The sequence below is a fragment of the Mirounga angustirostris genome, unplaced genomic scaffold, assembly GCF_029215605.1.
Source record: "Mirounga angustirostris isolate CCGP_5_RB_7025 unplaced genomic scaffold, mMirAng1.0.hap1 SCAF_1, whole genome shotgun sequence".
Classification (NCBI taxonomy): Eukaryota; Metazoa; Chordata; class Mammalia; order Carnivora; family Phocidae; genus Mirounga; species Mirounga angustirostris.
Window position 1 is genome coordinate 212496159 of NW_026991709.1, and position 23628 is coordinate 212519786.

Genomic DNA, 23628 nt, shown 5'->3' on the forward strand with positions numbered 1-23628 from the left:
CTCAGGAAGGACTTGGGCTTTTACCATTGATCTTATATCAGTTGAAAGCCATTCCTAGGGTTGCTGTGTGGAGTATAACCTGAGGGGCAAGGAGAGGTGACAGGGATGGGTCATGGCAGCAGGCTGGGCTAACGCAGGTAGATTTGATTCTGGATGAACTTTGATCTCTGAGTCACCACGGTGTGACTCAGAGCTGAGCCAGCTTGTCCTCAGTGCGGGCATCCCGGGCTCTGCGGGGCTGAGCATTGCGCCCCTGACCCCCACCCACTCAGTGCCAGGAGCACCCACGATCGTGACGGCCCCAGATGTCCCCAGACATCGCCCAGTGTCCCCCAGGGCCGGATCGCCCCAGGGGAGCCCCACAGTTCAGAGGCAGCCCACAAACAAGCCTGAGGCAGCGCCGCATGGGGCATGGAGACCGGAGAGAGTGAGGTGTCCACGGGAGCCAAGCCAGGGGTCAGGAACAGGCGAAGCCACGAGCTGATGGGGGTCAAGTGAGACGGGGACAGAGGAGTGCCTGCTGTCTCGGGGTGTTGTCACCACTGTCACCTGGGGCGTAACACAGTCAGCACGGGCTGGCTAGGCCATCTCTGAGGTGGGTTTTCTGTGGCTGTCTTGGTGTTGTGCTTTCCCGTTTGTCTGTCTGTCTGACTTAGCCACCACCACCTAATCTCACTTCAGGAGACCTCACTTGGCACATCCTCCTTCCAGGCTCTGGTGGTCGCTGGGTGGAGCTCACGGCAGGTGCCCCGGGGGCCCTCCAGCCTCTGTGGTGGGTGCACCAGGTTTCCCATCCACGCTGTGTGGGCCCACCTGCCCTCCAGCTTGCACTTCCCGTCACGTGGCTCAGGCCTGGTAGGCAACAATTGGACGGCCGAGAAGGCGAGACCTTGGTCACTTTGGACCAAAAGGCATGAGTTCTTTAAAGGCGCCATCAGCCGGCCTGGGGGAGAGGGAGGAGGGTCAGGAGCCTGGAGGACCAGCAGAAGTGGGGACGGCACTGGCAGGGGCAGTGTGTCCGGGCCACGCGAGGTGTCCTTCGCAGTGGAGGGTCCCTCGAGAGAAGGCCGAGCGGGTGTGGTTGGCAGCCCCTCCCGTGAGAGGCTGCAGGGGGGAAGTGCGTAGCCGGCCGGCCGCTGGGCGCACCGGGTCCTCCTGGAGGGGCGGGAGAATGGAGCAGAAGCAGGGCTCTCAACGGTGGCCACGTGCGGTTGTGCCCCCCACCCAGCACCTTCTGTAGGCGCGACCAAGAACGGCACCGTAAAGATTTGAATGAGTGTTGTCCTCAGCAGCACACACACTAGAACTGGAACGATACAGAGAAGAGTAGCAGGGCCTCTGTGCCGACATGCAAATTCGCGAAGCATTCCATGTTAAAAAAAAAAAAAAGATCTGAACGAGCGACCGATCGGCCGTGTCCAGCCTCCACGTGAGTGAGGGACACAGGAGGATCCCAGATTCAGCTGTGCCCAGAACAAAACAGCCATCACTCGTAAAGTGTCTCAATAAATTTGTAACACACACCAGCAGGCATCCCGTAGTTATTTACCTAGCGGAAATTCAAAAGTGAGATCTGCCCCCCAAAATCCAAAAAATCTGTCATAAAAACTCAGCCGAGCCTTTGCTCAGCCAAAGCGTTTTAACCCAGATCTGGTTCTCCAGAATCCGAACATGTGCTAAGAGGTCACAGGTCGAGAGCCCGGAAGTTGATGGTTTGGCTTCTGCAGGGTTCTAAGATCAGTGCTTCCCATACAAACGCAGCTGTCCGGTTCTCCCTGGGAGATGCTGGATCCTGTACACAGCCCCCGTGGCCAGTGGGGGGGTCCCCGCTCCATCCCGCGTCGGAGGCTCAGCCAGCTCACTCTCATCTCCCACCTGGCCCTGCTGGCATGGGGCTCTGTGGCAAATTCACTCAGGTGGAATTTGGCCTCGGGGACTTCGAGTCCCCTTCACGGCTGCCTGGGGCCCCCTTCACCTCTTCCTTTCCTTACTTCCAGATGAATTTAAATGCCCCATCAAGGAGGAGATCGCGCTGACTAGCGGTGAATGGGAGGTTTTGGCAAGGCACGGCTCCAAGGTACCAGAATCTCTTTGCAACCCTCCCCACCCACCCTGCACGCACGCCTGTATGCACACACGTGCCCAGACACGTGCGTACACTCGCTCCAGCTTCCCTGCAGACCCCATGTGCCTGTGGCTCCTCTCTTCCCTCCTGGCTGCGCTTGCCTCCTGCTCTGCTCCACTCAGCTCCATCCACTGCTCCAGCATGCCCAGGGCCACAGGGCTCTGGTTCTGGCCAGCTGGAGACAAGCCCAGTCCGGGTCGTGGGTGCTGCTCTGTGCACCTGTTGCATTCTGTTAGCCTTCTCCCGCTTATGAAACCACCTCTCCCTGGAAGAGCAGTTTACGGGACAGTTTGCCTATGGTGGGATTGTCCTGCAGCTTCCAACCGGGGCCTGCCCCAACGTCTGTCCCCAGGAGGTTTGGGGACAAAGATGCAGCTGCAGAGACAAGTACCTTCCACTCACCCAGATGCACCATCGTAAAAACGTGGCAAGACTTGCCTCTGACCAAAGCGTCTTCACCAGGGTCCGGTTGTACAAAATTCCAAATTTTATGGAGAGAGCTCTTAGTCAGACTTCCTGGATCCCTACCTCACTCCAGCATAAATGCCTCCTGGACCAAAGACAGACATTAGAGATGTTAGCATGCACGCGTGCATTATAGAGCTGCTCACGCAGTGGGAAGTAGTGGTCAGTGCACACTTGAGTGAGCCCGAGAGGAGTGATACCGGTACGTCCAGGTGGCACAGATACGGGCGTTGGTGATGGCGTAACCACACCTGACAGAATGCCCGGTCACTGACTTGGAAAGACGTCCCTGTAAATTGTTGGAACAGAAGCAAGGTGTGAGATTTCACATTTCACCGCCTATTTGTGAGGCGAGTCGGGGGGTCGGCTACCAAAAGGTTAAAGGTTGCCTCCTCATTTTCTGTGGTTGATTCTTGCTAAGAGGCACCCCTGGGCTCCCAGCCTAGCCCTGCCCCTCAGTGCTGGGTGCTTACACTCCCGTTCCCCATCTGTCAGATGGGACCCTCAGGGAGCTCTGATCTGCTCATCTTTATGGCAGAGTCTCTCCCCCTCAGCACTGCCCACATCAGAGCATCCTGGGCACTATGGGACATCAGCCTCCCCGGCCCATCCATCCCAGGTGTGACAACCACAGATGTCCCCAGATGTTGCTAAATGTCCCCGGCGGGGGGGGGGGGGGAGGACCGCCCTGATGAGGACCCTGCTTTAAAGTAACCCAAAGCCCCCAGCATAGCATCTGGCGTACCTGCCAGCCCGAGTTCTCCCCTTTCTCCATCGCTGTGGGCCTTGCAGCACTTGCACGCCTGGGTTTTTACCCAGATGTTAAAAAAAACAAAAAAAAAGCCACAGCAGCATTTTATTTTATTTTTATTTTTACTTTTTTTTTTTTAAGATTTTATTTATTTATTTGACAGAGAGAGACACAGCGAGAGAGGGAACACAAGCAGGGGGAGTGGGAGAGGGAGAAGCAGGCTTCCCGCTGAGCAGGGAGCCCGATGCGGGGCTCGATCCCAGGACCCTGGGATCATGACCTGAGCCGAAGGCAGACGCTTAACGACTGAGCCACCCAGGCGCCCCTTTTTATTTTTACTCTTAACTGAAGTCTCGTTGACAACACAGCAGCATGTTAAAGGTTACAAAGGGAAAGACTGGCTTCTCACGTCCCCTCCGGAGGCCGTGCGTGCTGGCAGGGCGCAGCTCTGAGCCGCCTGCACTATTTAGGGGCCTCGGGGGGTCCAGGTGCCCCGGGAGCACCTCCTTCGGTGTCTGCACCTTCTCACGTGGTCCTGGTGACAAAACTGGCAAGTGACTGCGTGTGGTGGGGGTTTCCCAGCCACATTCTCTGTTTCTGGAAAACCTGCATTTATTTTAAAAGGACGGCAGCAAAGGATACATCAGTGTTTGTTGTACAAACTGAACTGTTCTAAGTAACCCTACGTTAGGGATCCCCTCACTCCCCACCCCACCCAGGCTCCCGAAGCCTCATCCCCTCGGAGGTGGCCGACCGCAGCGAAAATCCCAGCATAGCATTTTTGTATGCACACACCTCCACAGGACATTGGGGGTTTTTGTTTTGTTCTTCAAAGATTTATTTAAGTCATCTCTGCACCCAGCATGGAGCTCAAACCCATGACCCCAAGATCAGGAGTTGCATGCTCCTCCAACTGAGCCAGCCGGGCGCCCCTCCATAGGACAATGTTTTAGGGGATTTGAAGGGGTTGGGTTTTTTTTTTTAGAAAATATGGTTTTATGTGGCTGCAGAGAAGTGTGCCATAATTTTGAAACCAGTTTGTCTTTTTGGACATTCAAGTCCGCCTTTTTTTTAATATTAAGAACACAGCGTGTTTGTCCTTCCACTTAAAGTCACCGCTCGAGCGAAGCCCTCAGGAACAGATCCCTGGAGCATAATGCTGCGTCAGAGAACACTCCTTCTTTAAGTGTTTTACCTCCATGTTCCCAGGTCGGCCCCAGAAAGGCAGTGAGTGGCTCTTCCAGTCCCCAGAGCAGGGTTCCTTCCTGTTCTTCCCGAGGCCTCATTGCTAAACATCACACTGGGGTCTGATGGGGCTTCACCCAGGAAGCAAGGCTAAGAAGCATCTTAGCCTTGAGCACCTGGGTCAGAGGGGTGGGCTGACCCCTTGGGGACCAGGGCTGGGGGCTGATGGGCCCTCGGGCACAGGCCAGTCCCTCCCTCAGCCTCTGTCCTGGGCACTGAGCCCTCTGCTCTGCACTCACAGCTCTGGGCACGCCCAGAAGGGGCTGTCTGGGGTTGGCGTTCCGATTTCAAGTCCTACCAGAGGACATGTGGTGAGCTCAGATTGCTGTCCCCTCCTGCCGCGCCAGGTCTGCGAGGCGCTTCTCGCCCAGCTAGCTCTTTTCCAGCCGGTGGGCTAAAGCCCACTAGGGAGAGAACAGACGTCCCGGGCACACAACTCTGGGCCCTCCCTGTGGGGGCAGGGAGAAGGGCCTGGGTCTCTCCGCTACGCATCAGCCCCCTCCCTCAGCCACTGTGGGAGCAGAGGCGCGAGAAGTCCAAGGCCTGGCCTGGGGCTGCTTCACGAGGAGCCCCTGTGCCCCCACAGATCTGGGTCAACGAGGAGACGAAGCTGGTGTACTTCCAAGGTACAAAGGACACGCCCCTGGAGCACCACCTCTATGTGGTCAGCTATGAGTCGGCGGGCGAGATCGTGCGCCTTACCACACCCGGCTTCTCCCACAGCTGCTCCATGAGCCAGGTGGGCACTCCCTAGATGTGCCTGGCACCATTAAGGCACCCAGCCTTAGCCTGTCAGAATGATCTAGAATGTCAGGCAGTGAACGTGCCCAGGGCTACTTCCAGTCCAGGGCAAGCATTTGGTAGCAGTCCGCGGGCTGTAGAACCAGCAACGTGAGCAGGCTCTGGCATCAGAAGGATCTGGGTATGACCCTGGGTCGGTCAGTTACCACCAGGGAAGTGTCGGGGGTCGGGGGTCCCTGGCCAGGGGACAGATTGCTCTTGGCCTCAGTTTGCTTATCTGTGAAATGGGGGTGATGGTAATAGCACCCACCTCATGGGAGTGGAAGACTTTTAAAGTTTAAACAAGCGAGCACACAGGGCAGAGACAGTAAGTGGGTTGTGACGGGGGCAGAGGGAGCCAAAGTGGACTGGGAGGTCGGGAAGGACACGCGTCCTGCAGTGCTCAGCGCCCCGTCCTGCCTACAGAACTTCGACATGTTCATCAGCCACTACAGCAGCGTGAGCACCCCGCCCTGCGTGCACGTCTATAAGCTGAGCGGCCCCGACGATGACCCTCTGCACAAGCAGCCCCACTTCTGGGCCAGCATGATGGAGGCAGCCAGTGAGTAGCCCCACATCCCTGGGGACCTGACCACGTCTCCCCCGCCATCCCTGGCAGCCTCGGCTTGCCTGTCTGTAGAATGAGATGCGGCCCTGTTAAATAACACTGGCGAGAGGGGGCTGTTCTGGCAGCTTCGAAGCAGCAAGTGGCCCGGGGGCCCCAAGAGCTCATCAGTGGGCATTACCAGCGGCCTCACCTGTCCTGTGGGCCCTGCCCCCTGGGCCTGTCTCTAACTTCTGCTCTGTGGTTAGGGACAGCATGGCACAGAGCGACCAGCTGCCAGACGTGGGGCGTCGCCACGTGGGGCGTTCTCATCCTTGGGTGGCTGTCTCCAGGGGCATCCGCGCAGGGCACACATTCCGATACCTTTGTTTGTGGAAGGAGCTGGGCGTCAGGCAGGAGCGTAGCCTCGGGGAACAGAGGCAACTTTCCAGTTTGCCCAAGAGCCTGAAGGGTGGCCGGAACTCTGCTCAGGTGGCCCCAGATTCATTGCTGGCTGCAGAACCATAGGCAAGTCAGTCAGTCTCCCTCAAATGTGTCCTTCTCTATGAAACGGTCTCACGGCAGGCAGTCCATAGGATGAAAACCGAACACTCTGGACAGCGCCTGGCCCACGGCAATCACAGACTAAAAAGGATGCCCTTCCCTGACCCCAGATTTGCCACTTGCTAGATTTCCAGAACATTCTAGGAAATAAGAATGCCTGGCGTTTGTGGGGTGTCTGTGGGCTGGAAAGCATCTTGTTAAATCGTCACCCTCTGGGACCCTGTAGAAGTCTCCAGCCAGTAGCTCACTCAGTCTTTGACTCTCCCCACATCACTTCAGGACCTGATAGAGCAGGAACCCTGGGCCCGTGTTACAGATGAAACCGAGGGAAGGGTGGGTCCTACCAAGACACCCAGCACAGCAAGGGGGACAGCAGTGGGAAGTCCTGGGTCCTGGTGCCCAGCCCTGGGCTTGCCGGCAGGTGGACTGAGGCACCACGTCCGGAAATTCCCAGTCTTGCCATGTTTGTAGCCCACCTCCATGAGAAGTGGGCAAACACGGCCTATGCACCAAGCCCGGCCACTCCCGGTCACTTAGGGACTGTCCACGGCCACACTGGGGCCGAGACAGCCAAGCCGTGTAGTTAAGACGCAGAGACAGAAGTACCCACCGTCTGACCCTTTACAGAACGAACCTATGTGACAATTGACTTATTTCCTTTTTAAATTGACTTCCTCTATTTATCTAAATAAACTTTCAAGGTAATCCTAAAGAAAGATGTTTGCCTCACTGTCATGATTGGAAAACCAGTGGTGCTTGGCAAAGGTGAAAATCAGAGGCAGATGATAGCAGAGGCGTGGCCACCCCCATAGGAGATCAGATCAGCAAGTGTCGGGGGGCTGTGGGGGACCGCAGCCTGCCGCGTGCACACTCATGGGACCAAGGGTCCTTTGTGGCCCTTGGATTCTGGTTCAAACCATCAGGAAGCACAGAAGACAGGGTGCCTCCCATCCTCCCTCCACAGCCGAGGGCCAGGCAGTGGCTCCTGGGCTTCATTCAGCCAGATGTGCTTCCCTGGTGCCCTCCGGCCCGAAAAGCCACAGCCGCTCTGTCTCTGCAGGCTGCCCCCCGGATTACGTGCCCCCAGAAATCTTCCATTTCCACACGCAGTCGGACGTGCGGCTCTACGGCATGATCTACAAGCCCCACGCTGTGCAGCCAGGGAAGAAGCACCCCACTGTCCTCTTTGTGTATGGAGGCCCCCAGGTGCGTGTCAGCCCTGCTCCCTACACCCCCTTCCTTCACAGCAGGACTTGGGTGCCAGCTAGGCCAGAAGGAGGGTTCATGCAAGGGGGCCGCAGCCCCACGGACCACATAGGGTTCTTGGGGGCCCTTGCTCCCCTGCCTCTGGGTCTCTGTACACCCCACCCTCTCATACAACTCCCTGCCCCTTTCACCTGCTGATGCTCCCTTGTCCCTCTGGGAAACCCCCCTAGCCCCCAGGTGTCTCTCTGGCCCACCTGCCCAGCAGTGACCCACTGTCACCCCTGGTCACCTACTTGGGGATAGAGGTGGCCATGGGCCCTGGGCCCAGTTCTCTGAGAAGGGGACAAGACAGGTCCAGGCAGGCAGATGGGCATTGGGGTCCATCTAAGATGGCAGTTTCTCACCTGGGGTTATTCTGTCCCCCAGGGAACACTTGGTGATGTCCAGGGACATTTGTAGTCGTCACAGCTATGGTGGGGGCCTGGGACAGTCAACGCCCTGCAGTACCTGACATGGCCCTCCCATGGCAGAGACTGACAAAGCTCCAAACATCAGTAGCGCCAAAGTGAGGAACTGGGTTAAGTCAAGTTACTCTGAGAACACCACCAGTTTTTGTCTGTTTTTAGAGAAAACTGCAGGTAGAAAGGGGGCAAAATGTGGCTGAAAAAATCAGGGAGTGATTCCAGGGTAGGGCCGCGGCAGAGGCCCCGGCTGAGGAGGGAGCCCGTCCTAAGCACAAGCCTGGTGCAGAGTGGGCCCCTGCCTGACCTTCTACTCCCCCGTGGCTAGAACCTTCCAGAGCCATCTGCAGCCTCCACAGTAAAGTGCAGGAGCTTTGATGAGGCTGTAAGACCCCCGGCCCCATCCCTCTGGCCCCTGGCCCATCCAGCCTCTCCTGCCTGGTGTCTCACACTGGATTCCTTGCCACTCGTCCTAAAGCTCCACGTCCCCTCCTTGCTCTCCCGTCACAGGTGCAGCTGGTGAATAACTCCTTCAAAGGAATCAAGTATTTGCGGCTCAACACACTGGCGTCCCTGGGCTACGCCGTGGTCGTGATCGATGGCAGGGGCTCGTGTCAGCGAGGGCTTCGGTTCGAAGGGGCCCTGAAAAACCAAATGGTAACATCACTCCACAGTTTCTCTGGGTCTTTCCTGTGTGGTGAGGGCAGCCCTGGGGCTCGGGGGCAGCTCTGGAACACCTCCTCAAGGCCAGTCCCGGCCAGGATGCCAGGCATAAAAGTAGGGCAGCCTTTCGGAACCAAGGAGAATGTCCACTCTGATGCTGTGCTCTGAGCCACACCCCATGGGGAGATAGGTGTCTACACATCCCACCTGGTGCCTGAGGCCCAGATGAGCCAAACATTTCAGTATGGGCCCCATCAGCAGGAAGTCCCAACGGCTGGAACAGACAGGGACTGGTGGCTATAGAAGTGGTGCTAATGGTGGTGAAGGTTGTGGTGGTGAGGATGGAGAAGATGGTGGTGAGGATGGAGAAGATGGTGGTGAGGATGGAGATGATGGTGGTGAGGATGGAGAAGACGGTGGTGAGGATGGAGAAGACGGTGGTGAGGATGGAGAAGACGGTGGTGAGGATGGAGAAGACGGTGGTGAGGATGGAGAAGACGGTGGTGAGGATGGAAAAGACGGTGGTGAGGATGGAGATGATGGTGGTGAGGATGGAGAAGATGGTGGGAGGATGGAGAAGATGGTGGTGAGGATGGAGAAGATGGTGGTGAGGATGGAGAAGATGGTGGTGAGGATGGTGGTGAGGATGGAAAAGATGGTGGTGAGGATGGAGAAGATGGTGGTGAGGATGGTGGTGAGGATGGAGACAGTGGCGGTGATGGTGGCGGAGGTGATGAGGATGGAGCTGATGGTGCTCATGGTGGGAATGGTGGTGGTGGTGATGAAGATGGAGATGATGGTGGTGATGGTGGGGAGGATGGAGAAGATGGTGGTGAGGATGGTGGTGAGGATGGAGAAGATGGTGGTGAGGATGGAGAAGATGGTGGTGAGGATGGTGGTGAGGATGGAGAAGATGGTGGTGAGGATGGAGAAGATGGTGGTGAGGATGGTGGTGAGGATGGTGGTGCGGATGGAGACAGTGGCGGTAATGGTGGCGGAGGTGATGAGGATGGAGCTGATGGTGCTCATGGTGGGAATAGTGGTGGTGGTGATGAAGATGGAGATGATGGTGGTGAGGATGGAGAAGATGGTGGTGAGGATGGAGACAGTGGCGGTGATGGTGGCGGAGGTGATGAGGATGGAGCTGATGGTGCTCATGTTGGGAATAGTGGTGGTGGTGATGAAGATGGAGATGATGGTGGTGATGGTGGGGAGGATGGAGAAGATGGTGGTGAGGATGGAGAAGATGGTGGTGAGGATGGAGAAGATGGTGGTGCGGATGGAGACAGTGGCGGTGATGGTGGCGGAGGTGATGAGGATGGAGCTGATGGTGCTCATGGTGGGAATGGTGGTGGTGGTGATGAAGATGGAGATGATGGTGGTAATGATGGGGAGGATGGAGAAGATGGTGGTGAGGATGGAGAAGATGGTGGTGAGGATGGTGGTGAGGATGGAGAAGATGGTGGGAGGATGGAGAAGATGGTGGTGAGGATGGAGAAGATGGTGGTGAGGATGGTGGTGCGGATGGAGACAGTGGCGGTGATGGTGGCGGAGATGATGAGGATGGAGCTGATGGTGCTCATGGTGGGAATAGTGGTGGTGGTGATGAAGATGGAGATGATGGTGGTGATGGTGGGGAGGATGGAGAAGATGGTGGGGAGGATGGAGATGATGGTGGTGAGGATGGAGATGATGGTGGTGAGGATGGAGAAGATGGTGGTGAGGATGGTGGTGAGGATGGAGAAGATAGTGGGAGGATGGAGAAGATGGTGGTGCGGATGGAGACAGTGGCGGTGATGGTGGCGGAGGTGATGAGGATGGAGCTGATGGTGCTCATGGTGGGAATAGTGGTGGTGGTGATGAAGATGGAGATGATGGTGGTGATGGTGGGGAGGATGGCGGTGGTGGCGATGAGGATGAAGACGGTAATGACACTCGCTGTTCATCGAGCCTCAGCCTGTGCCAGGCCTCTGAGTGCAGGACACTCACCACCTCGCCCACTGTAAAGTGGCCCTGTTCAAGTGGACGTCCTATTTTAGGGATGAGGAAACTGAGGCCCAGAAGGGGAGATGTGACTTTCTCCGGGTCAGCCAGGAGGTGGCAGGGTGGGGTTGGTGCCTGGCCCGACTGACCACCACCCCCCCGAGAGCAGGTTGGAACAGGGTCTGGAGAGAGGGGGAGCTTCCCAAGAGCTGCTTCTGGTCCATGAGGGACAGAGGTGGGACAGCAGGGCGCACACACGGAAGGAGCCCTCTGAGAGGTGCCCGGCCTCGTCCCTCAGGGCCAGGTGGAGATCGAGGACCAGGTGGAGGGCTTGCAGTTTGTGGCCGAGAAGTACGGCTTCATCGACCTGAGCCGAGTTGCCATCCACGGGTGGTCGTACGGAGGCTTCCTCTCGCTCATGGGGCTGATCCATAAGCCCCAAGTGTTCAAGGTGGGTCCCGCCCCGTCCCCCTCCTGGTTGCGGGCACCCGCCTGTGCCCCTCGGAGCCCGCCCCCCCGGAGAGGCATCTCGGCAGGGGCCTTGCCACGTGGCTGTTTCTCCCCGCAGCAGCCCCGTGGGGCCGAGCCCCCCTCCTCATTGCCCGCCACTGCTGACCCCAGGATGGCATCCGGCTGCACAAAACCCCGCCAGCAGCTCTCTGTGGGAGGCTGAGCCCGGGACCCCGGCCTCGGATGGGCAGAGGTGGGGCATGGTGTGAAGAGCGTCGGGGGAGGGGCCCCCAGGCCGGCGGCACTGTCAGGGCACCGCGGGGCGGCGATGAGGAGGAGGAGGCAGGAAGGCAGTGGGACCAGGGAGGGGCCGATCCTGGCCTGAACGCCCTCGTTCAGCTCACCCGCCCTCCCTCGACAACGCACGATCCACGGGGGACACACGGTCTGAGGGCCCCTCCCCTGCCAGCCCCCCCGTGTGCATGCCCGCTCCTCACATCCTTCGGGGGAGGCCCCAGGGCAGCCGGCAGGCAAGCGAGGGCTCCTGAGACCTGACCCGTGTGTGTGTGTGTCTCTCTCTCTCCTCTCCTCTCCTCTCCCTCTGCTTCTCTCTCTCTCTCCCCGTCTCTGTCTCCCTGACCCCGCTCTGTCCACTGTGGCCCTCAGGTGGCCATTGCGGGCGCCCCGGTCACCGTCTGGATGGCCTATGACACAGGGTACACCGAGCGCTACATGGATGTCCCAGAGAACAACCAGCTTGGCTACGAGGCGGGCTCTGTAGCTCTGCACGTGGAGAAGCTGCCCAATGAGTAAGGCCCCCACCTGCCCCAGCCTTCCGGGTCGCCGCGGCCCCCATTTCTCTCCCGCCACCCCTCCCTGGCCCCGCTGCTTCTGTCCGGGATGCCCCCCTACCCCCCGGGGCCAGCTGTCAGCGAGGCTGGGCGTCCGCGGTGCCCCCCGCATCGGCATTGTACTCCTGTGGGCTCCGCACCTCCCTCTCTGCGGCCGCGTCACACCCCCTGAGGCCTCCCCTTCTCGCTGCTCCTCACAGAAGCAGGCCAACACCAGGCTGCCCTGTGAGGGGGGAGGCCTTGGCCCTGCCCTCAGAATGATGGAAAGAAGGCTCTAGAGTCACACTGCTTGGCACACGCAGGCTTCCCTCCCTCCCCAAGCACGTGTCCAGCTGTGGGGCCGTCGGTTGGTCTTGAATCCGATCAGCCTCAGTTTTGTGGGATTTGACATGCGGTGGTTCGGGACACAGGTCCACATGGTTGTAACATCCAGGGCCGTGGGACTAGCTTAGGCATACCATGTCATGCTTCGGTATCTGCCTCTTTCTCTGGGGGGGAAGTGGTGTTGCCGCCCTCTGGTGTGGCTCCATCTGGTGAACGACTTCCCTGGGCCCACGCCTTTCGTGCTAGGCTCTCGATGCAGGCTGACCCCTCCTGGGCCCCTCTCCTGGTGAGGCTGCTCTCCGTGGTCTGGAGTGTGGCCCAGGCTCCCTGGGGACAGCCAAGCTCGAAACCCAGTGCTCTGGGCTGTGCCGTCCAGTCTGGGAGCCGGGAGCCCTATGTGGCCCCTGAATTTCAGCTCACGTTGGTTCACAGCCACTGACAGAGTATCTCCGTCGAGACAGACACAGACTGTGTGGTGGTTGTCAGGGGGCCGGGGGGGACTGCTAATGTCGGGGGGCTCTGCTGGAACCAGACAGACGCAGTGGTCCACAACATTGTGAATCCACCAAATCATTCAGTTTGAAATGAGGGGTTTTTAGGTTATGAGAATCTCACCTCAATAAATTATTTTTAAAAATCAAACTTTTAGGGGCGCCTGGGTGGCTCAGTCGGTTAAGTGTCCGACTCTTGATTTCGGCTCAGGTCGTGATCCTCAGGGTCGTGAGATCGATCCCTGCGTGGGGCTCCACACTGGGCATAGAGCCTGCTCAAGGCTCTCGCCCTCTCCCTCTGCCCTCCCCATCCTTGCCTGCGTTGCACTCTCTCTTAAAAAAAAAAATCTAATTTTTAAAACCTACAGTTCCTCGGCCACTCTTCCCACATTTTAAGTGCTCAGTAGCCACATGTGGTGATGATTGTGGTGACTGCATTGGGTGGGACAGGTCTAGAACATTCCATCATCCCACAGTGCCATGGGGCAGCTCTGCTCTAGAAGCTTCCCTGTGGCTCAGGGTATACCACGCACAGCGTGCCCACCCGCCACTCCCCTCCTTGCCTGGAAGTGAGGGAGTCCCCAGACCTGCTTGTCGCACCCCCAGCTTTCAGGCTTTCGGTTCTGCCACCGTGGGCTGCTGAGCTGGTGCTGGGCGGGAGCAGAGGGTCCCTCCTCAGACCCTCACCCAACGTTGTCTTCCAGGCCCAACCGCCTGCTCATCCTGCATGGCTTCCTGGATGAGAATGTGCACTTTTTCCACACAAACTTCCTCGTCTCCCAGCTGATCCGAGCCGGAAAACCTTACCAGCTCCAGGTGGGTGGCGCCTCCCCAGGAGCCCGTGGGATGGGCAGGGCAGAGTCACTTGTCGCTGCGCTGGCCCCCAAGGCAGGGCTCCCCCCACCAGCTGCCTCCACCCCTCCCCGGGCCCCCCATGGCCCCACATCCAGTCAGCAATCATGGACTGATCACTGGTGGTGCCCTCAACAGCGGGCACCCTGAGGGGACAGGCCAGGACGCCCCTGCAGCTCAGCCTGGTGGAGGCAGGCCAGGGTTACGGAAATTATCGCGCCCATGCCATTTTACCTTAAACCAAGGAATTTGCCTGGAAGGAAGGTACAGGGCGCTGAAAGCATCTCTGGGTGACTGGGATCAGAGAAGAGTTCCCTGGAGGAGGTGACATTGAAGGATGCTGGAGAGTAGAGGTGTGGGAGACTGGGGGGTTAGACACCAGGCACGGGAAAGTGTCGGGGGCCTCTCCTGGGACTGGAGACCAGGGTGGATGGAATAAGCGGGAGAGGAGTTGGGGGCAAAGGCGGGGCGATGGGCAGGGTGCCACCAGCTCGGGCGAGGGGTGGGGTGTTGGGCAAGGGGCGTGGCTTCCGCCATAAGGGGGCGGGTCTTGTCGGTGAGAAGTGGGGCCTTGGTGATGAGTCAGGCTTCCGAGAGGGTAGGGGTTGGAGGTGAGGGGTGGGGCGTTGGTGGCGAAGGGCAGGGCTTCAGCGGTGGGGGCGGGGCTTGGGTGGGGGTGGGGCCTCGGCTGGATTTCCTTCAAAGGGTGAGGTGTGTGGGCCTGCCTCCTTTGGGACACCCTCTAGACAGGGGCCCACGGGAGCCAGTGGGACGTGAGCCATAGTCAGTCGTCCTAGCAGGAAAGGGGCCGGCCAAGCAAGAGAGGCAGATTTTATCACGTGCTGCCAACCCCTGTGTTTCTGCCTCCCAGAAGCCTCCACACGCTCTGTCCTCAGGGGAGTGCCATGTTGCCATTGGACAGATGGAGAAACTGAGGGTCGCAGGGGAGGAGGGACAGGCCTCAGGGACCTGTGGCTGAGCATGCCTTTCCAGACAGGGCAGGAGGGAGGACATGCTCCTCGCATACAGGCCAGAGGCAGCTGCAGATCAGGTGAGGCAGGGTGGCATGGAACCTCACACAGCCCTGATGAGCATGAAATCCTGCTCCGCTGTAGGTCCATTAACCTCGGGCCTTTCCGCCTCTCCTCGTCTGTGACATGGGCAGGATAACTCCTGCCTGCCAGTGAGGTTTCAAGGGCCAAATGGCTTCTCTTGGGAGAGCATTTAGCACACAGGGTGGGCCTGGAGTCCTGGGCCCCTGCCTCCCCATGAGAAGTTGTGGGTGAGATGAGATACTCTGTTGGGGGTGGGAGCAGGGCTGTGTGTGAGGAAGGTGGGGCGGACCCCGCCTTTTGTTTCAGGCACCCTGGAGCAGATGGCCTGGGAGGCTGGTGGTCCCGGGTCCTCCTTGTTCACACATCACACTGTAGACCAGGCCCTGGCCTGAGGGCTGAGAGCACAGCAGGAAACCACACAGACTTGCTCCCTGCCCTCACAGCCAAAAGGAGGAAGAAGTAACCAGGCAGCCAGACCCAGGGTGGTGTGAAAGGTCTGTCCCTGGCAGTGCTGGTGCCCAAAGTGGGGAGAAGTGAGGTCCTGCTGCAGGAGACAGGGTCTTGATGCCAGACTGGCAAGTCCTTGCAGGGCTCTGCACTGGGGACTGTACGATTAGACTTGTGCTTCATCCAGGGATGGATTAAAGAAGGCAAGGGAGAGGGGCACCTGGGTGGCTCAGTCGTTAAGCGTCTGCCTTCGGCTCAGGTCGTGATCCCAGGGTCCTGGGATCGAGCCCCACATCGGGCTCCCTGCTCGGCGGGAAGCCTGCTTCTCCCTCTCCCACTCCCCCTGCTTGTGTTCCTGCTCTCACTGTCTCTCTCTGTCAAATAAATGGAATGTTTAAAAATAAAATAAAATAAAATAAAAAAGAAGGCAAGGGAGAAGGAGGAGAGACCTCTGGGCACTTGGATGTATTCCAGAGTAGTGAACTGAGGCAGTGGCTGTGGGCCTGGAGAGGAAGGAATGGTTTAGTTCGCAAACCGATCTTGCTGGCAGGGAGAGGTGAGGAATGGGCCCCCCGGCCCTGGTACCAGCCAGCTCCCCCCAGCTTGAGACTAGAGTTAGGTACTTTGGGAGAGTGTGCAGTAGGTTTCAAGCCCCCAGGGTCTATCTGAGACCTGCTAGGGTGCCAGAGCCCTCGTTTCATGGTCAGAGGCAAGACCTAAGCTGTCACCGCCACCCAAGGGCCTGGACGTCAGCTCAGCCAGGTCTCAAGGACTGGCCCTTGGCACTGACAAGTCACCGCTCCTCTCTGGGGATAATGCCCCCCTCGGTGGTGGGAGAGAACCCAGAAAACACACGACAGAGCCTGGGGTGGGAGGCCTGTCGTGGGAGCCATGGCATGTGCAGTCCTAACGTGGCCTTTTGGTCAAAAGCAAGTGGCTCCAGTGAACAGTACCAAAGGTCCCAAAGATTTGATGCACCGCCCCCTCCACTGAGGTGGGTTCATTGCACCTCCCCAGGTTTGAGGGACAGCTCCTAGCTTGGGGGCAGAGAGGCAGTCTCTCAAATGTGCCATTCTGAGTGTGCACGTGCTCTGTGTTTGAGAGACGAGCTTGGCCAGCCCTCGAAAAGACCCGGAGAGGTCCAGATTCTTCCTCCGGTTTTGGAGGCGGGTGGCTGCGGTCAGGGGGGTTGTCACTTGCCCAGAGTGCACAGCAAGCCAGTCGGGGGCAGAGAAGATTTGGAACTCAGGTCCATCAGTCCAGGGTGTCTGCTCTTTCCACCACCGCCCAGGAGCCACCCTGAGCTGGGGCGGGGGTGGGGGGTGGGGGGGTGGAGCGGGTACAGGATGCCGGGCTGGCGACCGCCTGGGGCAGGGTCCCTCTGTGTCACCAGCCCTGCCTTCTCTGTCCACCCAGATCTACCCCAACGAGAGACACAGTATCCGCTGCCCGGAGTCCGGCGAGCACTATGAAGTCACGCTGCTGCACTTTCTACAGGAATACCTCTGAGCCCCCGTCGCCCGGGGCCTGCACACTCAGAGCACAAGTGGCTTCGCCGCCGCCGCCGCCACTGGGGGAGCAGGCGGGAGGGCCCGAGGGGCCCCCGCAGACCCCGCGCGGCGCCTCCTCCCACCGCCCCCGCTGGACAGCCGCCCCCCCACCCGGAGCCTCCGCCTTCGCCGCCCCCACGCCTTTCTCCTTTTTGTAATGCTCCTGGGTTTTTTGCCGCTGCTTCTCGGTTGCCAGGACGGAGAGATGAGGCCCACATCCAAGAAGCACTTCCTCAAGCCATCCCCTCCCCTCCACGATGTCCGGGAGCCGGAGCCTCAACTCCACCGGGAACCCACCCCGGGCGGGGCCCGGCCTCCTCCCCGCCCCGCCGCACGCCGGCCGCACAGAAGCATGCGTTTGCCTTTCCTTCCAGGCCCGCCCACTTCATGGTGTTTTGTTTGGGGGGCGTTTTTGATGATTATTTAAAAGACAAAGCAAAGGGTGCCTCAACCTAGAATGGGGTCCGCCGCCGGGCCGCGGAGTTCCGCCCAGCCAGCACTCGCGGGGGCGGGGTGAGGGTGCTTCTTCCAAGCCCGGCCGGGGAGCGGTGCGCCGCGGGCCGGGAGCCTCCCGCCCTCCCGGAGCTCTCAGGCCGGCTCTGAAGCGAGCGCGCGGCCCCGCTCTCCGCCCGGCCCTGTGCGCGCCGCCCGCGCACGCCCGGGGCCCTGGCCTTGGGACCCTTCCCCGCCTCAGGGTTATCCTTACTCCTTCCTTTTCCTCCCTGCCAAGTGTTCTGCCGGGGGCGGGCAAGAAGAAAAAAGCAAAAACAAAAACACCCCACCAGAAACGAACCACCTCTACATATTATGGAAAGAAAATATTTTTGTCGATTCTTATTCTTTTATAATTATGTGTGTAAGAAGTGGACTCAGTAAACGATTCCAGATTGGAAGCGCGGCCGCCTGCCTGAGGTTCCTTCTAAGCCTGGGGCCGGGGCTGGGGGCTCCTCCGACGGGGGGGGGGGGAGGCCGGGGTGCTGGGAGGTGCCCCGCTCCTCATCAGATGGGTCCCAGGGAGGACCGCCCCGGGGTCCTGATGCCCCTGTTTGTCCCCCAGGGACCCAGCCCAGGGTGTCCCGAACGGTCCGGTCCGCCCGCAGGCTTCCTCGGGGCAACAGCAGGTGCCAGGGTGCACATCCTTCTGGCCCGTTACTCTGCCCCGGATGCCTTCACTTATTATTGGTATCTGTGCTTGACCAGAGGCTTGACTCCGTGGTTCAGGAATCCAAGGAGGGCAGGCCATTCCCCTTTTCCCGTTGTCCCAGCAGCCGAGACCTAGGGAGAGCAGAGGCTGCCTGAGCAGATGGCGCTCTGGTAACTTAAGTCCCTAACAGCAGGATGGCCTCTCCTGGCACCTTCACCCTCCCCATACTTGGGGAAGTCCCACTTTTATTTTTAATGGCTTAACAAGTAAAACGGTAGTGCAAAAGGATACATAGAGAAAAGACGCCTTCCCTCCAGAGATGGGATCACTTCCCAGTCTCTTTTTTAAAAATTTTATTGTGTTGTTAGTCACCATACAATACATCATTAATTTTTTTTTTTTAAGATCTTATTTATTTGATAGAGACACAGCGAGAGAGGGAACACAAGCAGGTGGAGCAGGAGAGGGAGAAGCAGGCTCCCCACCAAGCAGGGAGCCCATTGTGGGGTTCAATCCCAGGCCCCGGGGATCATGACACGAGCCGAAGGCAGACGCTTAATGACTGAGCCACCCAGGCGCCCCCTACATCATTAGTTTTTGATGTGGTGATCCACGATCCGATCCATTGTTTTCGTATAACACCCAGTGCTCCATGCAGTACGTGCCCTCCTAAATACCCATCACCGGACTAACCAATCCCCCCTCCCCTCTAAAACCCTGTTTGTTTCTCAGAGTCCATAGTCTCTCATGGTTCATCTCTCCCTCTGATTCCCCCCCCTTTCATTTTTCCCTTCCTTCTCCTAATGTCCTCCATGTTATTCCTTATGTTCCACAAATAAGTGAAACCATATCATTGACTTTCTCTGCTTGACTTATTTCACTTAGCATAATCTCCTCTAGTCCCAACCATGTTGATGTATAAAAGTTGGGTATTCATCTTTTCTGATGGCTGAGTAATATTCCATTGTAAATATGAACCACATCTTCTTTATCCATTCGTCTGTTGAAGGGCATCTCAGCTCTTTCCACAGTTTGGCTATTACGAACATTGCTGCTATGAACATTGGGGTGCATATGGCCCTTCTTTTCACTACATCTGTGTCTTTGGGGTAAATACCCAGGAGTACAATTGCTGGGTCATAGGGTAGCTCTATTTTTAATTTTTTGAGGAACCGCCACATTGTTTTCCAGAGTGGCTGTACCAACTTGCATTCCCACCAACAGTGTAAGAGGGTTCCCCTTTCTCCACAACCTCTCCAACATTTGTTTCTTTCCCTGTCCATTTTTGCCATTCTAACTCGTGTAAGGTGGTATCTCAATGTGGTTTTGATTTGAATTTCCCTGACGGCTAATGATGATGAACATTTTTTCATGTGTCTGTCAGCCATTTAAATGTCTTCTTCAGAGAAGTGTCTGTTCATGTCTTCTGCCCATTTTTTGACTTGATTATTTGTTTTTTTGGGTGTTGAGTTTGAGAAGTTCTTTATAGATCTTGGATACCAGCCCTTTATCTGTAGTGTCATTTGCAAATATCTTCTCCCATTCTGTGGCCAGTCTCTATCTTTAACACCTGAATTCTATTCCTCCCTCTGTGCCGGAATTTATTTTGCCAGACACCTATCAAGGGATAACCAGTTTTTCTGGGCTTTTTTGTTTAAATCAGTATAAACTAGGGGTCAGTGGACTTACTCTGTAAAAGGCCAGAGACTAAATATTTTAGGCATTGTGGGCCAGACAGCCTTGGGTGCAACTACTCCACTCTGCCCTTCTAGTTCAAAAGCAGCCACGGATGATACGTAAAAGAGTGTTTGGCTGGGTGCCAATAAAACTTTATTTACAAAACCAAACAGCCCGCCAGATTTAGCCACAGGCTGTAATTGACCAACCGCCAGTGTAAGTGATAATTGCAACAAATAGTCTTGCACATATTTTGGGCATATGTTTGAGTTTATAGGGTAGGTTCCTAGAATTATCAAAAGGCATACTCGTTTTTAGTTTCACGGAGTATTGCCAGATTGCCTTCCAAAGAGAACCACCTCCATGTAAACTGCTCTAAGAAGGGTGAAGTGTGCCTGTTTCCCCATTCCTCCACCAGTACTACCTGCTATCAAATATTTTTATGTTTGCCAATCTTAGGGGTGAAACACGGCATCTCGCTGTAAGTTGAACTCACATTTCTTTTAGGTGTGGGAATGTTTTCACGTTTTAAGACACTTGTTGACTAGTAATCATTGGCCCACCTTTCTTTTGATCTATGGACCTCACTGATTTGTGGACTTTCTTTACATCTGAAGGAAATCAGTCCCTTGTCATCCATATTGCAAACTGAACAATGTTGTCAATCTCAATGTGTTTTATGGGTACGAAGCTCAGTCAATGAATGTTTAAAATCCCAGTCTTGAGAATAAGATGTCTTTCACTTAAACCTCTGTGAAATAAAGTGGAGGAAGGGACTGGTCACAAGTCACAGAAGGACAGAAACTGATGGCAGAGGGCACTGGGCTTGCTCCAGGAGCCTTGGCAGCTGGAAACCTGCATTTGTCTCCAAGCAGGAACTCTTCCTCAGAACCTTCTACTCCTGTCTCAGTCAGTACTCAGATTATCATGAAACAGCATCCATTGGCCTAACTTCAGTCAGTCACATTCCTACCCAACAATGAGGCCCGGATATAGAAGTGGGGTGCCAACAGAAAGGAGAGTGGATGATGGGCAGCTACAAAAGGACAAGTGTCTGTTGGCAGAAGGTCAAGGTCTCAGAGATGGCAGGTAGAGGCATTTGTCTCTTCCAGGCTGTAATGTGGGCCACTTTTCTCCACCACTGGTGGGGAATCCGATCCGTCAGTGGGGGGTCCCCAGCACTGTTTGAGGCTGCCTGTGCATATGCTTGCTGGCTTTCCTGTTGGAAAAGCTCATCTCTTCCCTAATTGGCAAGAACCCATATCCGATGGACATAAAATCCTGTGTCATATTGGATGCAGAGACTTCCTGGTTTGTCATTGGTCCATCAAACATGTTTATGATATTTTAACACAAACAAACAAAAACTAGAACACATAGGAAATTGCAAAACTAGTACAGATCCCATGGACCCTTCACCCAGCTTACACCTTACCTAACCATAGTACATTGTCAACATCAGGAAACTGACCTGAGTGCAATGCAATTAACAAGACTCTATACCTTATATGGATTTTATCAGCCTCTACAGGTGCTCCTGGGTGAGTGTGTGTGTCTATTTCATTTTGTCGCCTGTACAGATTCCTGTAACCAACACTACAGTCATAATACAGAACTGTTTATTCTCAAGAAAGGAGTTCCTCCGTGCAATCCTGTTATATCCACACCCATCCCACGTATGGTGTCCTGAACAGAGAGAGAGTTGTCCATTGATATTTGTGTCACCAAATGGTTTCCTTAAGGACTGCTAGATTTCATGTCATGATTAAAAAGCAAGATCTTTGGAATGAGGGTTTTGTTTTGTTTTTACTTTTAATCTCTCTTAAAAATGATTTTTTTTAAGCAAGAAGGAAAAACAAGAGAGATTTGGGCTCAGTCTTTCTGAAAAGAAAACAAGCACACACAAACCTCCCTGTCTTCAGTGGGAGACTCAAACAGCTCACAATTGAAATATCCCGTTAGCAACAGCACTTGGCCACTAATTGAATCCTTCAGAGTGATGGACTGAAGGTCAAACGCAGCAGGTGAGGTAATGGGAAAGACATCAACAGGACCATGCTGTGTGAAACACGGAATAAGACTGTGATCATCCAGTTTATGGAGCCAATTTCTAATGGGCCCAGAGCAGGCAGTTGCAAGGAGAAAGAAATTTCTTAATGTGAGCAGATATCCCAATTTAAGACAGGCTGCCCATACTAGAGGGGCATCAATTTTGGAGTTAGGGTTATCTGTGGAGCTGTCAGCCTGCTGGAGGATCCTCCTGACCTCCCTGAAATTGACCTTCATCCTCTGTATCTGAGGAGGTTAGAGTGATTTGAGGCCCTGACAGGTTTTTTGATAGAGTCCAGCTTAAGGGTTACCTATTCCATTTTCTTTTTGGATTCTGTTCTTTCAAGTCAGGAGGGACTAGGAAAACAAGCTTAATTCTGGACACTCCAGACCTCGCCATTGGTGTTTTCTTGAAAATTTAAGCAATTTGTGACCCAAAAAAGGGGGTGGGGTGGGGGGAAAGCTTGTGTTAAGAATTCTTATTTGTAGAAATGTCACCTGCATTTCCTCAGTTAACTTTCCTGACTACGCCCTGAGGTAGGGATTATTTTCTTTTTAGTTTATTTTTAAATAATTTTAGGCTGACAGAAAAGCTGCAGAAATAGTACAGAGTTCCTGGAGACCCTTCACCCAGCTTCCCCTAATGTTCACATCACCATGTAACCATGGTTGAATCGGGATAATGAAGCCAGGAAATGAGCACCAATACAGTCCTGTTATCTAATAGGTAGAGGTCATTTTTTTCTCGTCCAGGATTGTTACTGACTGAACATGTCCTTCCAAAATTCGGATGTTGAAAGCTAACGCCCACGGTGATGGGAAGTATGGGGAGGCGGGGCCTTTGGGAGGGTATTAGGTCATGAGGGTGGACCTCCCATGAACCGGATGAATGCCTTAGGAGAGAGGCCCCAGAGGGCTTCCTGCCCCTTCCACCCTGCGAGGACAGTGGGAATATGAGCATAGGGCCGCCTGTGGCCCAGGAGGCGGGCCTCATCAGACACCAAATGTGCCTCACCTTGATCTTGAACTTCCAGCCTCCAGAACTGTGAGAAATAAACGTGTGTTTGTTTATAAGCTGCGGGGTCTGCGGTATTCTTGTTACAACAGGCTGAACTAGGACAAGGAGCCCATCCAGGATCCCACATTGTGTTTTGTTGCCTTGGCCTCCTCCTCCTGTGACGGATGGTGCCTCAGCCTTTGTCTTTCACGATGTCTGTGAAGAGGACTGCCCTGTTATCTGGTGGGACGTCCCTCAGCTTGGGATTTTGTAGGATATTTGCTTATAATAATTAGATTGAAGTCATGCACTTGGGGCAGGAAGTCGAGAGGCGCCACTGAAAATGTCCTTCCCGGTTGTTGACGTCACATTGGTGACATTAACTTTGATCATTGGGCTAAAGAGGGTGTCTTCACTCTAAAAGTACTATTTTTCCCTTTATAACTAGTAAGTATCTTGGGGGAAAATACTTTGAGACTAGGGAAATATCCTGTTGTTCATCATACTCTCCCGCGTCCCCCGGCCAATTTTTAGATCTGTTAACCTTAAAAAATAAAACTGCCAGTTATTTTACCAGTAAAAATAGGTCTATTCAGGAGTAGCAGAGAACTGCAACCCAGGACAAGCAAGCTACCGCAACAACCAGAGGCAAATCTGCAGAACAAGGGAGAGAACTACTCTTAGAGAAGAAAGAGCAAGTTGCAACGGACGGTTATAAACAAAAGTCCACTGTCTCAGTTCCAGGTGTGGCGGCTTCTCATTGGCTTGGCTGTGGAGGCCTCTCATTGGCTGGGCTGTGGCTGTCTCTCATTGGCTGGGCTGTGGCTGTCTCTCATTGGCTGGACTGTGGCTGTCTCTCATTGGCTGGACTGTGGCTCTCTCATTCGCTGAGCTGTAGCTGTGTCCCATTGGCTGGGCTGTGGCTATCTCTCATTGGCTGGGTGGTGGCTGTCT

The 23628-nt window shown here is 55.7% G+C and overlaps 1 protein-coding gene and 1 non-coding gene across 4 annotated transcripts in view; both read left to right on the forward strand.

Moving 5' to 3' along the window:
• Window positions 1-17700, forward strand: part of DPP9 (dipeptidyl peptidase 9) — a 41031-nt gene extending 23331 nt beyond the window's left edge. Inside the window, exons 14-22 of one of the 3 annotated variants that reach the window (XM_064572955.1) lie at window positions 1998-2077; window positions 5173-5325; window positions 5793-5928; window positions 7535-7680; window positions 8652-8798; window positions 11086-11238; window positions 11904-12046; window positions 13608-13719; window positions 16674-17700. In XM_064572955.1, coding sequence (XP_064429025.1) covers window positions 1998-2077; window positions 5173-5325; window positions 5793-5928; window positions 7535-7680; window positions 8652-8798; window positions 11086-11238; window positions 11904-12046; window positions 13608-13719; window positions 16674-16766 — 1163 coding nt within the window. In that variant the 3' untranslated portion in view covers window positions 16767-17700. Of the gene's footprint in view, window positions 1-1997; window positions 2078-5172; window positions 5326-5792; window positions 5929-7534; window positions 7681-8651; window positions 8799-11085; window positions 11239-11355; window positions 11491-11903; window positions 12047-13607; window positions 13720-16673 lie in introns of those variants that run through there. The other 2 variants (XM_064572941.1, XM_064572950.1) reach the window with 2 other exon arrangements.
• Window positions 1277-1378, forward strand: LOC123835012 (U6 spliceosomal RNA). The gene has a single exon (XR_006788577.1). It is a non-coding gene; the product is annotated as a U6 spliceosomal RNA (small nuclear RNA).
• Window positions 17701-23628: the final 5928 nt, after the last annotated feature.